At 44.2% G+C, this 15,374-nt stretch overlaps 1 protein-coding gene across 4 annotated transcripts in view; it reads left to right on the top strand.

The window, feature by feature from the left end:
- Window positions 1–15,374, top strand: part of AKAP13 (A-kinase anchoring protein 13) — a 325,968-nt gene that overhangs the window by 228,061 nt on the left and 82,533 nt on the right. For all 4 annotated transcript variants that reach the window (XM_084642499.1, XM_084642498.1, XM_084642496.1 and 1 more), the window contains exons 11-12: window positions 3,803–3,884; window positions 11,527–11,663. In XM_084642499.1, the coding sequence (XP_084498625.1) occupies window positions 3,803–3,884; window positions 11,527–11,663 (219 nt within the window). The remainder of the gene's footprint in view (window positions 1–3,802; window positions 3,885–11,526; window positions 11,664–15,374) is intronic.

The following is a 15,374-nucleotide window of genomic DNA, read 5'->3' as shown; positions in this document are numbered from 1 at the left end:
TGTACATACAGCTTTAAAACAAACAAACAAACAAAACCCTCCGGGATACACTTTTTAATTCTTGTGGAGGAGCTTCCTTGATCCGTTCATTGTCTTAAGCAGGTTCAATCCAGTGTATGTAAAAATACCTGGCTTCCTGCTGACCTTTTCCCGAAAGTCTGCATACTGAAGCTCTGTCCATAGAGAATGCTGCAGATTTTCTGCTGTTAAATGGTGCCATATTATCTCTGCTCCCACACTAGCAAATCAAGATGCAAACCTCTGGCAGCTCAAAATCAACAAGCTATGATCAGTGTGGGTGCAGAGGGAAAGAAGGGCTTTGAATTTTATGTAGAAATCAGTCTGCCTTCCTGTTCCTAGCATCCCTCTTAAAGAAGCAGAAAGACTGGGGCGAATTAGTTTTAGTGATTGATAATGGTTCGGTGTCCATGATAAAATCTCTAAGTTGCGACAGGAAGGTAGAGCTGAGACTGATTTTGTGTGATCAGCCTCACTTGTCTACCCAGTGCTTCAATATTCAGTCACCACTGAATGTAAACTTTGGGCTGGGTTTTGATGAGGATGAAGAGGGGCTCTGGGAAGGAAATTTAAGTGGACAGCCCTTTGTTTTGAGTATGTCTGGATCACCCAGTTTCTGTGATCATCGAGCCGTCTTCTCTCAAATGCTGCTGCTTTGGCTTTCTATAGTGTAGAGAGCATTCATTTACACAAGTAGTTTTATTTGTTTTTATATTGGTGCATAATAAATATTCTTCCTATGTTAGTGCTGTTAAATGAATACTTGGGTGTAATATAAAAACAGAATATATCAAATTAGCTCTAAAAGCAGGTGTAACACCAACAGACCCTGGTCATCAGCGGGCAGGATTGAACCAGGGACCTCTGGAGCTTAGTGCATGAGCCTCTACTGCATAAGCTAAAAGCCAACGGCCTCTTAGCTAAGGCTGTAGAGCAGACTCATTTAACCTTCTCTCTCTCCATAAGTGGTCTCAATGCCACTAGATGGGACACACCACCACACCCAGAAGGTGTGTGGGTTACACAGGCTTGTTAAGGTCTCCCTTCAGTAGCACCCTTTCATTACTTACTTTTATTAATTAGTTTTAGAATACAACAGTTTAAATACTTGGAAAAGCCACAGACTAGAGAGGATGGAGCTGGCTGGGTAATGGGGAAAAATCACAAATAATTATCTGTTGAAAAAATTGCCAAAATCTGTAATGAATTTGCAGTGATTTTATTCAACTAACTCTGATAGAAAAAGAGAAAATGATAGATAATGATGTTAATCCAACTTAGTGCAAGTTATTCTGTCTCGTGATCAGTCTCGTGATCAGCTCTGCAAACACCCTGTCTGTTTTCCAAGCATTGTTTGTAGGACAGGACATCGTTGGGTATTATTTTCCTCTCCCTGATGTTGATGTAAATTGGGTGTTATTCCCTTGGTTCTGTGGAGATACACTGGTGTGAAATTGTTGTGAAAGGAGAATCAGGCCCAATATTTGCAAGAGAAGGTTAGGTGCAAGCTAGTATTGAAGGGAGAGACGGTTGGTCCCACACCACAAATAAATGACCACAATGGATTTTCTTCAGAGACATAAGCTTGGGCAAACCTGAATTTATGTTGCCATGTGTGTTTGCAGATAGTTCCTCTAGGTTTGTCAGTGAAAGCCTACGTATCAGTTCCAAAGACATTCTCGTTTGACTTGGAAGAGTGGAAGAATATTGCTATGGTATTTAGCTATCTCTATTGTGATGTTCTTAATTGTGAAATATATGCGTGTAAATCCAGGAATGGATTGATGCAACTTCTCTGTATTGGACACAGCCTATCAACCTTGCTGCCACATTTGTTCCTGCAGAGTTGAATCAGACACTTAAAAAACCCCAATTTCTAACCAGTGCGTATTTAACTTGGTTTATATAATGTTTACAGGCTTTACTAAACCATTTAATTATATGCTGTGCATCAGTGTTTCCCAGGTATTCGATATGTATGAATGGGACTGTGCCAATCCTTTCCCCTCACCCACGTCCACCATGCCTCATGGCCAGTCTATGTGTGTTTAATATTAAATGTCTCGTGTTTTTCATCGTAACCATCACTTAGACTGGTTGCACGTATGTGAAATCTGAAATATTTAAAGGGCTTCTGGTTCCCACTCTATCTTGGATTCTTCTGTGTCCCTCATTACCGTAGTATCTGAGCATCTTTATTGTATCTCCTCAGAATGCGTCCCTGAGGTGCTGTGCTCATTCTGTAGGTGGGGGAACTGAGACACGGAGTGAGTAGTGACTTGCCCAAGGTCTCGCAGGAAGTGGAGCTGGGAATTGAGCCTGGGTCTCCTGAGTCTAAAGCTAGCACTGTAAACACTGTAAAAAGAAAAGGAGGACTTGTGGCGCCTTAGAGACTAACCAATTTATTTGAGCATAAGCTTTCGTGAGCTACAGCTCACTTCATCAGATGCAAGTAAACCTGTAAACACTGTGTCATCCTTCCTGTCCACTCAAGCAGGATCTCTCCCTGATCTTGGGAAATGATCTAGTATGTTTGGTCATTTCATTAGCCATTTAAAACAAACACATATCCTATCACTTTGTGAGTTAATTTTGAGATTCTTTTGGCCCAGGAGGCAATAGGAAAGCCGTATAACATTAGGATTGTTTGTTGTATGTAATTATATTATAGTAAGATTTAGCCAGGACATCAGAGCAGGATGCCTAATGTTTTTCCAGGATGCCTAACACTGATTTTTATTTTATTTTTTTTACTTCTGTCACTTTACCAGCTGGCTCTGCTATGGCACTGGTCAGTTAAGAGGTGGCAGAAGTCCTAATCTAGTTCCAAACCCACCCTTCTGACGTTCTCTACATTAGTGGCAGAGAGCGCTGAAGTGTGATAAAATATTGCATCATCTTTTTCTTCTCTCTGCTAAGTTCTGAGGATCAATTACAATGGATATTTCAGTCTGCTTGTAGCTTAGGGACAGAACCAGACCTCTGGTGTCAGTCACTGGCAGCAGCGTAATGCCCTGCCCCCAGAAGTTCCCTCTGGTTGTCTCTGCCTCCCTGGCGGCTCCCCCAGCCCTCCCTGCTACAGAACTTTCCAAAGAAAAAGGCCAACCTTTTAATTCAAGTGACCAACAGTTTCGCTCAGTCGTGCCTGATTCCCAGCCGAATCCCAGGACTGCGTTTGACTTTTGGGGAGATTGTTCCTCTCAGCTCCACTTCCCCGTCTGAAGTGTTTGCAGCAGCTGAGGCCCTACCAGCTTCTGAGACCATTCCTCAGAGCTAGACCAAGAAAATCCAAAGGCAAAAGGAAACAGAGGTGGACATTGGCACCCAAAGAAGTGGTGTTATCTCACTAAGGGGAATGTCCCCTCCCGTGCAGCAGGAGAAATCATTGTGCTTTTTCCTCACAGTATAGTTAACGCAATCTGTAATTCGGGGAAGTGGAATTAAATTAATTAGGCTGTGGGGGCTGTCTCAAATGGTGGGAACTACTGGGGAGTGGGGAATTCCCCTGCTGCCAGAGACTGACAGGTCTTGTTCTGCCCCCAAGCCTCAAGCAGTCCAAAGTACTCTAGGTAATGGAGCTGTGGACCTTAATACGTTGCTTTCTCAGTGCTGGAAAGTGGAAATGGTCCTAAAAGCTTCAAATCAGCACAGTGCCACTGGTGGGAAAGTTCGGACAGGTCTCCCTGCAGCAAGAGCACTATGCCCTTAAAGCAGGAGCGGTGCACTCCCTAAAATGGCCTCACTGTCGACATTTATTTATTTGGCCTACTTTTTGCTCTTTCAGATAAACCGTGAAAGCTGGTGTTCAATAGAGCCATGTTCAGATCCATCACTGCTGGAGCCGACACAAACTCATGAATCTAGAGGTAAGTAGAACGCTGTGCACCCAATCCCTTTGTTCAAGGAGCTGAGACACCAGCCTCTTTCCTTACAATTAACCTTCTACCAAGGGCTTATCCTTCTTTCCCTCCTTTTCTCTCTCTCCTCTTTCCCATCATCATAAAATAAAAACATGCACAAATGGGCGAAAAGGGCACATGTAATTATTAGCCCATTGTTTCTGTGCTTATATGACTGGTACTGAGACATCCAGCTACGTAGCCCATCTTCTCATGATGCAATTCTGTGTTAAAATATTTTATTCACTCATTTGATTCTTAAATAAAATTTAGAGGCGCATGGGTGTATAGATTATAGCCAAGACTTTAAAAAATGGGTGCCTCAAATTAGGTTCCTAAATCCGTATTGAGGCACCTAAATCAGTAGCCTGCTTTCAAAAGTATGAGGCACCCAGCAGCCTCCATTGATTCCCAGGATTCAGGAAGAAGAAAGGTGGTTCAAAGCCATCTTTCCCACCCCCGCCCCTGAGCAATGCTGAGTTTATGATCATTTATCCTGTTTAATATTTGCCCTTCCTTCCACATGGACAGAAAAACTAGCCTGGCCTGTTTCAGCGCACATTGATATCCCAGATAAGAGGGAACGTTTCCAGTCTTCTAATACTTGTGTTTAAAACAGCATAAATTGGAGTAGTTTTTCTGGTCCCTTAATGGTGGCTTTGAAGTGGACTTTTCTCACAGCGGCCATTTCTTGCTTTTTTTTTTTTTTTTTCATTAAAGAAATTACACTTGAAGAAGGGTTGAGATGTGGAGAAGGAGGGGTATTACCTTGTTTTCAGTGATGAGTTGGAAGATAAGGGTTAACTCTCCTGAGTGTGCATTATTGGCCAACAGCAGCACTCTGGTTAGTGCATTAATGTTCTGCCTCTGCTTCCTGCTGAATAATGCACTTAGACGTGCACTGTCGTGTCATGACACCCCTCGCATCAGATCCCGGAGCGAAGTAGCGAGCTGTCTGGTGGATCCTGGGCATGCTGACCAAGCAACACATTGACTGAAGTATCCATTGCAAATCCATATGTAGTTCGGAAGATTTGTCACCGCAATTCTTTTTATCAAAGATCACAGAGCATTCATGATCAATGTAGTAAAGGTCACGGATTTAGTGACTGCTCCATGATCTTTTATTTAAAAAAAAAAAAAAAACCCTGACATATGAACCACCCCAGCACTGCAACCCTGTTTTTGGGCCAGGTGAGGAGGGAAGGCCGTGGAGCTGGGGTGAGGGCTGGTGGGAGAGGGAGCTGGAGAGCAAGCCCACCCCAAACTCACTTCAGGCGGTGGTGGCTCCTGTGTCCCAGGGCTGGGCCTTGGGGTTGAGAGCAAGCCCACCCTACACTTATCCCGGGCAGCAGTGGCTCCTGTGGGGTTGGGCCCCGCTCCCTGCTGTGTGTGTTGCAATTTGGCTCATGGAGTCACAGAGCTGCTGAGGTTTGGCCCTGCCACCCTTCTGTCACAACCTACCTGGAGCCTTCCTGCATGGAAGTCACAGCCAAACAGAGAAGTTAGAGTATCTGTGATGTTTTCAGCAAAGTGACAAACCTGCAGCCCTAACTATATGTCTGCAGTTTCCTGAGGTGGCAACATAATTGTCCTGATGAAGTCTCACAACAGTCTAGTGTCTGCCCAAGCTCATGCATTCCTTCAATTGAAACTTCATCATCTGCTTCAAAAATGTGAGATGTTTCTTAAGTGAAATTAGTTAAACTATTTTTTTCATTGAGGATACAGCCTTGAATCTCACTCTCTGTGCCAGACCAAAATGTTGTTAAGAGGGGGTGATGTGGATAGTTAAGTGACCAGGGGTCTATCCAGGTTCAGCTTCTGGCCCCTATTAGATAAAATAAAACTCTTTTAAAAACTAGACTTTCCCTGGGGAAACACTTGACAGTAATCCACCATATCAGTGAGATAATAAGCATAATCTAAACAGTCAATAATTCCACTCCTGAGTCCCCCCAGATTGATGGGCAGTAGCAAGCATCAATCCTTTCATTGCCTTCCTGTCTCTTATTACGTCAGTTTAAGCTCCTTGCGTGCATTTTCAAAGTTCATCTGAATTTCACCCCCATTTACGTCTCCTAATAATCCTATCTCTTAGCTGCTTCTTCTGTCTCCTTTTAACCACCCTCAGCTATATTTTCTTTCAAATGTCCCGCTATGCTTAGAACGGCCTAGCACTCCCCAGGTGCACTCAGCCTCCTCTTTCAGTTGCACTTCTTTCATGAGTCCTTCCAACGTGGCTTGCCATCTTTTGCATATGTGGTTTCCCTATGGATTATATTTGCCTCTGTGAAGTTGATTTTCAATTCCTCAAGGCAGAGCCTGTGTTCTCTGTGTGTTTGCAAAATGCCTTTACACGTAGCACTCCATTACTCCATAAATAATGAAAACAGGGCACACCAAATCTACCACTGATCTGACTGTGGGAGTGTTGGTGTTACCGTCTCTGAAGCCAGTGTATGTACTCCAGCTTCTTCGCTTCTGTCCCTTTCTGAAGTGGTGTGGTTACTGCACAAACGCTTCCAGGATCACAGTAGCAACACAGCTCCTGACTGAGCTGCAATTCTGCGGGATGGGCGGAGGGACAAGGAAGAATGCAGGTGTGTCTCTCCCCTTTAGGCAAAGGTCTGACAGAATGTGACAGAGATGAAACCAATAGAGTTCTACAGACATTAACTTAACAACCAGTAGAATTCAATATTACTGCAGAGGGCATTCTGCGCCAAAAATTAAAAATTCTGCGCACAATATTTTAAAATTCTGCAAGTTTTATTTGTCAAATAAATGTGGAAGCTCCATCATGGCATTAGGGAGCACAATCCACTGGCTGCACAGAGATAGGAGATCTCAGACTCTGCTGTGAGGTTGCACCCAACTCTGACACAGTGCAAGTAACGGGCCTGCCCCAGAAACACCCCGCAGCCCTGCCCCTCCATACCAGGTGTGGGCAGGCAGGCCCAGCAAGGCAGGATCCAAGTGTGGAGAGGCTTAGTGTGGGGGGGGGGGGCAGGTGTGGGTTGAGAGGGTTCTGTGTGGGGCAATCTGGGTGTGGGCAGCTCAGTGGGGGAACCAGGACTGGGGGGGATCTGGATGCACAGGGGCTTGTTGAGGCGTTCTAGGTGCAACTGTAATAGGACACTGCAGGGGGGTCCAGGTGAAGGTGGCTGGGGCTCAGCGGGGGGGACAACTAGGTGTAGGGGGGATAGAGCTCAGCGGGGGGTGCAGATGTGGGGAGCTCTGGAAGGGATCCAGATGCTGGGGGGAGTGGGACTCAGTAGAGTGGGGCTCCAGGTGTGCGTGGTTGGGGCTCGGTAGGGTGGGGATTCGGGTGTGGAGGGCTCGTTGGGGATTCGGGTGTGGGGTGCTCCAAGTGCTGGGGGAGTGGGGCTCGTCGGGGGGGTTCTGGGTGTGGGCGGGGTGAGATAGGGCGGGAGGGTCTGGGTATGAGGTGGTCTCGATGCCTAGAGGTTGGGCAGATGCAGGAGCAGCTCCCTGTATAGTGATCCCTGCAGCTGAGAAGCAATGGTTGCAGGAAGTGTGGGATGGGGGGGAGTTTGCACAGCTTCCTACAGCTGGGGGAGAAATCAGGGGGTGGGTTTGATGCGGCCCCGGATGCTGTGCAAGGGAAGAGGAAGTCCCGTCCTCCTCAGCCCAGCTGGGACTATCAGCTGAGCCCAGTGCAGGGTGGTAGCCACCAGCCGTGTCTTCCCCAGTCCCTCCCCTTGCCCCACAGTGATTTACTTCTCTGCCGGCTGCCCTGGGCACTCAAAACATGCTGCTGGGGAGGATTGCATGACAGCTCATGTGGCTTCCCTTTGCTTCCCCATCCAAAAGTCATTTTTCTGCAGGGAAGCAAAGAAATCTGTGGGGCACATACATTCTGTGCATTTGCAGTGGCACAGAATTTCTCCAAGAGTGCAGTATGGAATTGAATCCTATCAAATTTGCTAGTAGAGCCAGAGCTCACTTAAATTTTATAGGATCATTAAAAACAACCAGCTATAGAAAGGTTTCAGAGTAGCAGCCGTGTTAGTCTGTATTCGCAAAAAGAAAAAGAGTACTTGTGGCACCTAAGAGACTAACACATTTATTTGAGCACGAAAGCTTATACTCAAATAAATTTGTTAGTCTCTAAGGTGCCACAAGTACTCCTTTTCTTTTCACCTATAGAAAGGTTCTCATTTAATATTCTTATAAAAAACATATAGGTTGCTTGAATACATTGAGATCTATGATTTTCCCCATGGATCTCAGTGTAAGCATTCAGTTAGAGGGCTAGGCCTTCTCCCTCCTTTAACTCTCCCCCATTTTGACGGGATGATGCTGTGTTAATTCTGTGCAGTGAACTGCTTGGAATTTTCCTTCCCATGGGTTTTTAGTTTGATTTGTATTTGTCTCCATATGATGCACATAAAAATGCACCCAGTGTCATTTTATTTTCATATGCGTCGCCATGGAGAGAGAGACACACACACATGTATGAGCAGAGTTAAACTATAAATCATTTACCCGCAGTAAGTACATGACGTATATGTGATGAGAGTCATCCATCTAGTTCTGTTAAGGCATTGTCATAGTGTCGTCACCAGGGCTTATCAGATTATGGTGTAGGAGTGTGGAGTCCCAAATTGTGCAACATGTGTACAGTTTAAAAAAATCAATAAATACAGTGCCCCTGAAAAGGGGAGAGAATTCTTCCAAACAGCCTTTGGATTTGGAAAGTTCGCAGCACAGCTGGGATGAGGTATGTGTCAGGTTCCTCCTCCCCCCATTGTTTCTTGAAAGAAAGAAACTCCTTCCTCTTCCACCCTCTCATGCCCCTCTGTTGGCCCTGCAGTCCGGTTTAATGCCTGTTCTGATTTATTTTCTGGGCGAGGTATCCGTTCATTGGCGAATCTGGAGCTTCCCTGTGAATTTTCCATCAGAACGTCTCTGGGCCTGTTTGTTTTTCCGTCTGGAATGTGGACATGCTCTGTTAAACTGCCAGCTGGATTGACCGGGATGTTGGCTCTCAGTCTGTTACCGCTTCTCTTTTTTCCTTTTCTCTCTTCCCCCCACGAAGTTGTGGAAAAGAGGTTCAGATTTTCCGGGTTACTGAAAGGGGAGAAGGAGTGGGGAACAGCCACACCTAGTACAATAAGTACTTTTCCTTTTCTCTGTGGTTTGGAAACTCCTCTCTGGATTATTGGTGTTTCCAGCCTTATTTTCGTTCTTGAGCATAATTACAGTACCACAGGGAACATCTTAATCTCCATTAGTGGAAAACCGTTTTCTAGGGAAGCATTCGTTGTATCTGAGTGCTTTCAAAAGAGCATTTTTTTCATACTCTTTGAACTTTCCACTATTCTTCTTTTGCGCAATAACTATCAAGCTGTCTCCATTTCCCACTAGCCGCCAGGGGACACAGATGGAAATAGGTGGACCCATGCTGTTCCTGGATGTAATGACTCAGTGCTGGTGCCAGGGGCGGATGGTTGGCTGTTTAGTGCTCTCTCTCCTCCACCACCAAAAGCCAAGCATGTCACTACCACAACATAGTCATCCCTCAGTGACTCAGTAGACGATACAGTGCAGCCAGCCTTCATTTTGGCATCTCTTCTCCTGTCACATACTCACTGAGTGAACTCCCCTCGATCAGCTGAGAAGTACTGAGTTTACATGCACTATTTAGCTAGAGTTGAATTTTGAATTAGGACCATGTGAACATAGGCTCGTGGGAGACTTTTGCAGTGCAACTTGCTTGGAAATTGTTTCCTCTGATAGTCCTTATCCCCTGTGCAGAGGCTGGCTACAGCTGGTGTAATAATATTTGTATTACCGTAGCACCTAGGACACCTACTTATTGTCCAGGACCCTGTTGTGCTAGGCGCTGTACAAACACAGGAGCAATAGATGGTCCCTGCTCCAAGAGGCTTACTATTGAAGTAGAGCTGTCGGGGGCAGGTTCAGCCCCAGGCTGGCCCAAGGTAGAGACAAAGGTGGCTTATGGCTACTCTCCCCCCCCAAAACCCACCTCAGCTACACAGAGTATAAGTATGACACAGCTGAGGGTTGTGCACGATAGATGTAATTTAAAAGTGAATACATGTTTCATTCAAGCAGATACCATCAAAATGTGTTTATCTGCCTAAGTTACGGCCAGATGTTTAACTAAAACAATATTTTAGTTAAAAATATTTTTATGGAAAATTGGTTTTTTTGCTAAAATGAAAATGTTCATAGAAAGTGCCTGCTTTTCTCAACGATTTTCAATTTTTTTCATAAAAAAAATAGAAACTAAATTGTTAGGTTTTTGGCTAAACATTTTTTGGTTGCCAAAGGCTGAAGATATTTTGATTTTCAGGTTTTGAGTTTTTGAATGAAATGTTGACATTTTGCACTGAAATATCAACAACAACTAACGTTTTTGTTAGCTTTTAAAAAAATTATGGAGGGGAGGTAATCCCTTTCAGATCAGCTGTACTCTAGGTGTTCATCCTGGGCTCAGCACGAGGATAATGAAAGGTAGAGGCAATTTGTGAAAACATGCATTAGGTTGAAATGGATCTATTTTTAATTTATAAAATGTCTCTAACGATCAAATTCCAGGTGCAAGTACAAAATTTAAAAAATACATGAATTCTAAATAACTTAATCTCTTAAGAGAGCCTACCTTTCTCCAAGATGTGGGAAATCATCCTCAAATTCTCCTGCTAAGCACAAAATAAATCCTAACCTTGGCTTTAAGGAATTAAATGGAATTGACTTTCTCTGATATTGAGAAAGAGGAGCACACGTTTCACTCACAGATGCTTTATGCCTAGTGAATATGAGCCTAATTCTGCTCTCATTTAAGTCAGAGGTAAGCCCCTTATTGAGTTCAATGGAGTCTGAATTGGTCCCCAAATGTATACTGTATATGTATCGGCAGCATATACTACAGGTACGAATATGTGTTTTTCATGGCATGTTGATTTTACACAGATGCACTTGTGCCGCTTCAGGTATATCTACCCAGCAGCTGGGAGGGTGATTCCCACCTTGGATAAACATACATGCACGAGCTCTGCTTGCTAAGAATAGCAGTGTGGCCACTGCGTCACAAGCAGCAGCTTGGCCTAGCCACCCAAGTATGTAGCCAGGGGTTCGGATGGGATTGTCCTTGTACAGCTAGCCCAAGCTGTTGCCTGTGACACTGTGGCCACACAGCTAATTTTAGTGCACTAGCTGTAGCAGAGCTGGCGTGTGTATGTCTGTCTGTGCTGGAAATCACCCTCCCACATGCTGTGTAGACAGACTCTGGGAAGTGCTAAAGAAGGCATTCTAAACTGTTGAATAAAATGTTAAAAGCCTGCTCTGACTTTCTGGGAGGTGCACGCAGAGTGTGACACAAACACTTGTTTGTAAAGTGGGTTGCACACTTGTGGCCTGTGTAAATAAGTCAATAGCAAGTAGCTGACGTGACCAGTGCTGCTGTCCACAACCAGTTGCAGGTATGATGCCCTCTCTAGTGATTTTATGGAGTTTGTTTTTGTACCTCAGCAAAAATGAGAGGTGGGTGCATGTGACTGCAAAAGAAAAGGCCAGGTTGTCACTCACTCTGGTGTTTTGTTGTTTGTTTCCCCAGAATGTGAACATTTCCTGGAGGATGGGCTGAGTGGAGACTGTGCCTCATCGCAGGGTGTCCTGAAAAGAGAAACTGGAATCGAGTCTGAACTCTTCCCTTTGCCTGGCGATGGGATGGATGATATCGTCTTTGGAAAGGTAGGGCTGTCTCAGAAGGCCAGCTTACCGCTCTGGGGGGCCTTGATCCGGACGACCCTCCCCATTGATTTTGGGGGAGTTCTGCCTATGTAACGACTGGTGATAAGTAACTGGAACTTGTGTAGCTACAGCTACAATAATGCTCAAGAGGGACATGTTTGCTGTGGTTTGCACAAGGTTTGTTGATTTCCAGCAGGGTTCCTTAAAGGGCAATAATTTGATTTTAACTTTCTGCAGATCAATCAAACACAACCGGAAGAGTTGAAAAGGTACACTTTCTTTCAAGGCCTCTAATAAGGGTTGCACAGAGGCTATGAAATCCAGTGTTACAAATGTTACATTTTCTCCTACAAACAGAGACCTCCTGCAAAGCACTGAGCTTTCCATTGGCCTCCTCGGTACTGTATACTATGGTTTTTTGGAGAACCAGTGTGATTCCATCACTTCAGTGAGAGTATGTGAAAAGGAAGAAAACACTCACTCTGGATACGGAGGGCCAGTTGAACAGTGCTGAGTGGCATGGTAACATTGCCAGGCAGTAGCAATATAAGTGACCGTAATAGCTCTAGTTCTTGGATGTTTTTGAGTGACTGTGCTTCCAGTTTGCTGTGGGGCCCAAACATCCCCAGAGTCATCATTGGCCTGATGAGGATGAGGGTGAAAACCAAGATACAAGATCAGACTCTTAAATATGAGTTGGTTTGTTTCAGAATCTGCCTTGGGTCTACTGCTTCCTGGACCAGGACAGCCTGGTATATCTTGAGAAGCAGAAACCACCCACCCTCAAATACTTCCAGCTGACCAATTTATAATGTTAAGCTGTTTGCCGTCACCCACTCTACCTGGTGAAAGGATAGCATAGCAGGTGAAAGGGTGCCTCAGGAAAAAATGGCTCCAGAATGAGAAGGCTTGCTAGGCTCCTGTGAACAACCATCTGTGTGTGTATAGTGAAGCTTAGAATTCTTCACAGATTGTTATTTATCATCTGTAGCCATCCCATGTCTACCTGCTATGCAGACATGTGTTTCCTGTCTTGAGTAACGGGAAGTTGGGGCAATTTTCATGCAAACTTCCAGAGAAATGCATTTAACAAACTGAATGTCTCCTTTGGTTAAATCAAGGCAGATGATGGCGAACGTTTTCCAACAGAATGGGAAAGATCACGGCCTGGGCTAAGTGATCTCATGTGCTATAAATGCACTGGAAAGTCACCGTTAATGAAGTGGCAGGGCGTGGAGCTCACCAGCCTTTCCCTTTCCCATCTCACTCGCGAAATGAAGGAGGGGTGACTTGTCTCTATACAGGGCTTTGCTCCGGGCAGAGCAGAGCATTGTCTCCAATTATCCCATTCAGGGAGTTGCACGAGTTACAGAGTTCAGCATTGCTCATTATTTGAGTCTGATCTTAATAACGTTGTTCATGGAGGTGGCAGTGGGGCGTTAAAGTATATAACGGCAAAACGTTTTACTTTCCCCCCCATGTTATAGGGTGTGTTTACCAAAATATAACCCACAAAAATGGAGTCTCAAAATGACACAGTAATCCAAAATGGCAGGAGTGTCACAGGAGAAAGAAACATCAAGGTGCGGGGCCGAGGGAAGTGTGCATGTGGGATATATGATTTTTTGATGGCTCCGTTACAGCAACAGGGCAAGTACTGAGATCATTGTTTCATTTGCAGAATGGGAAGCTCTTATCAAATCACTATTCTGAGTCTTTCCCATTATGCAGTGTATTGCATCTAGGGATGAGTACAACTGAAAAGGTTTAGCAATTTAGTTTGGAAGCTTATTCAAACCTGAAATGACTTACTTGACCTCTGCCTTACAAGCACTTTTGTCTCCCCATTGCTAACCCTCCAAATCTAAACAGAAGGGTTCCCTTTTCCCTGTCTCTCTCCTTCCTATATGTCTGGCACCTCTTTACTACATTTGTGCCTCTGTCCATTGTATATTTATAAATACCAGAAGCTTTCATCAATACCATTAAGCTTTCAGTAGCTTTTTCTGGTTTTCATTTATCTTTTTTTCCAAGAGATTGGAATTAGAGATGGGAAAAATCAGTTTTAAAAAGAAAGTGTTTTTGAACATGCATTCGAATGAGGGCTGAACTCAATCAGATGGCATTTGTGACCATGTTTGCTCATTTTTCACAAACATTAGTACCAGCATGTTTTGTCCATAAATAAGTTTTCAAAATGGAAAGTGCTGTGAATATTGACATATTTCAGAGAAATGATGGTGAAAATATGCATTTACACAAGTATTGATGTTTGAATGGCCATCTTGAAAGTGTGTGTGGGTTTGGGAGTCATCCAGCTCTGGAGCACAGCCAAGATCATGTAACTTAGGTGACCAAAGACACAGCATAAATAGAGAGCTATTCATAGCAAATCCTGAGTGGTAGTCACAGCAAATAGTTTATGAGCTACCCATAATGTTCACGGAACTCATTCAGCAAATGTTGTAAACGTAAAAATCAGAATCTGCTCACTGCCCTGCTTCTTGTCAGGTTTGTACACAAACAGCAAGGGGTTAAATTTATTAAGTATATCCTAGACCATTCTCTCAATTCAGGTCCCAAATGTTGATGAGTTCTCGTTTAGGAATTGAAGATTAAGGGCTTGTCAAAACTACCCACCTGAATTGGTGGGCAGTGATCGATCCAGCGGGGGTTGATTTATCACGTCTAGTATAGATGCGATAAATGAACCGCTGAGGGCTCTTCCTTCGAGTCCGGTATTCCACCAGAACAAGGAGCGCAAGCGGAGTCAATGGGAGAGCATCAGCTGTCGACTTCAAGTTGCAGTGGGGGAGGTTTAGATTGGATATTAGGAAAAACTTTTTCACTAAGAGGGTGGTGAAACACTGGAATGAGTTACCTAGGGAGGTGGTAGAATCTCCTTCCTTAGAGGTTTTTAAGGTCAGGCTTGACAAAGCCCTGGCTGGGATGATTTAACTGGGAATTGGTCCTGCTTTGAGCAGGGGGTTGGACTAGATGACCTTCTGGGGTCCCTTCCAACCCTGATATTCTATGATTCTATGACTTACCGCAGTGAAGACAACACGGTAAGTAGATCTAAGTACGTCGACTTCAGCTACACTATTCAAGTAGCTGAAGTTGCGTATCTTAGATCGACCCCCGCTTGGTAGTGTAGACAAACTCTAATTTGTGCAGGGGAGAGAGACTATCAAAATACAGGCAGGTCAGGCTAGAAATTCTGTGACATGTGCACACCAGTTCTTATGTATCAGGGTCTGTGTTAAATTTATAGGAAATACTGCGGAAAAGGTGCAAGGATAAAAAAAAATAGAGTGGAAAGTGGAGAGACTGAAAAATAAATACAGAGTTAATTTAAAAAAAGGAACAAAGAAGAGAGAAAAATCCTAGTGAACAAGCACAGCGTACACTGTAGATCATCTGCTTATAGCCTGTCTTTCTTAGAACTAGTGAGGTAGTTCTGTCCCTAGTAATGAGCACAGGCTTCCCTTTATCCAGGTCAATATTGTTTTAATTGAATTGCGGTGGAGTTGGGGGGAAGAGGAATACATTTAAACTATAGAAGAAAAAAGTTTGTAAACTACTTGTGTGAACAACAACAAAAACTCAAACAAAACAAAGAGCATGTGAGGGTCTCAAAACCTCGAGCACTTTGATTTTGCCCCATTCCTGATTATTATTATTCTAAAGTTCCTGTTTTTCCTTTGCATG

The sequence above is a fragment of the Lepidochelys olivacea genome (genome assembly GCF_965140295.1).
Source record: "Lepidochelys olivacea isolate rLepOli2 genome assembly, chromosome: 10".
Taxonomy (NCBI): domain Eukaryota; kingdom Metazoa; phylum Chordata; order Testudines; family Cheloniidae; genus Lepidochelys; species Lepidochelys olivacea.
The sequence above is the reverse complement of the archived record's forward strand: the minus strand, read 5'-3'. Positions and strand labels throughout refer to the sequence as shown.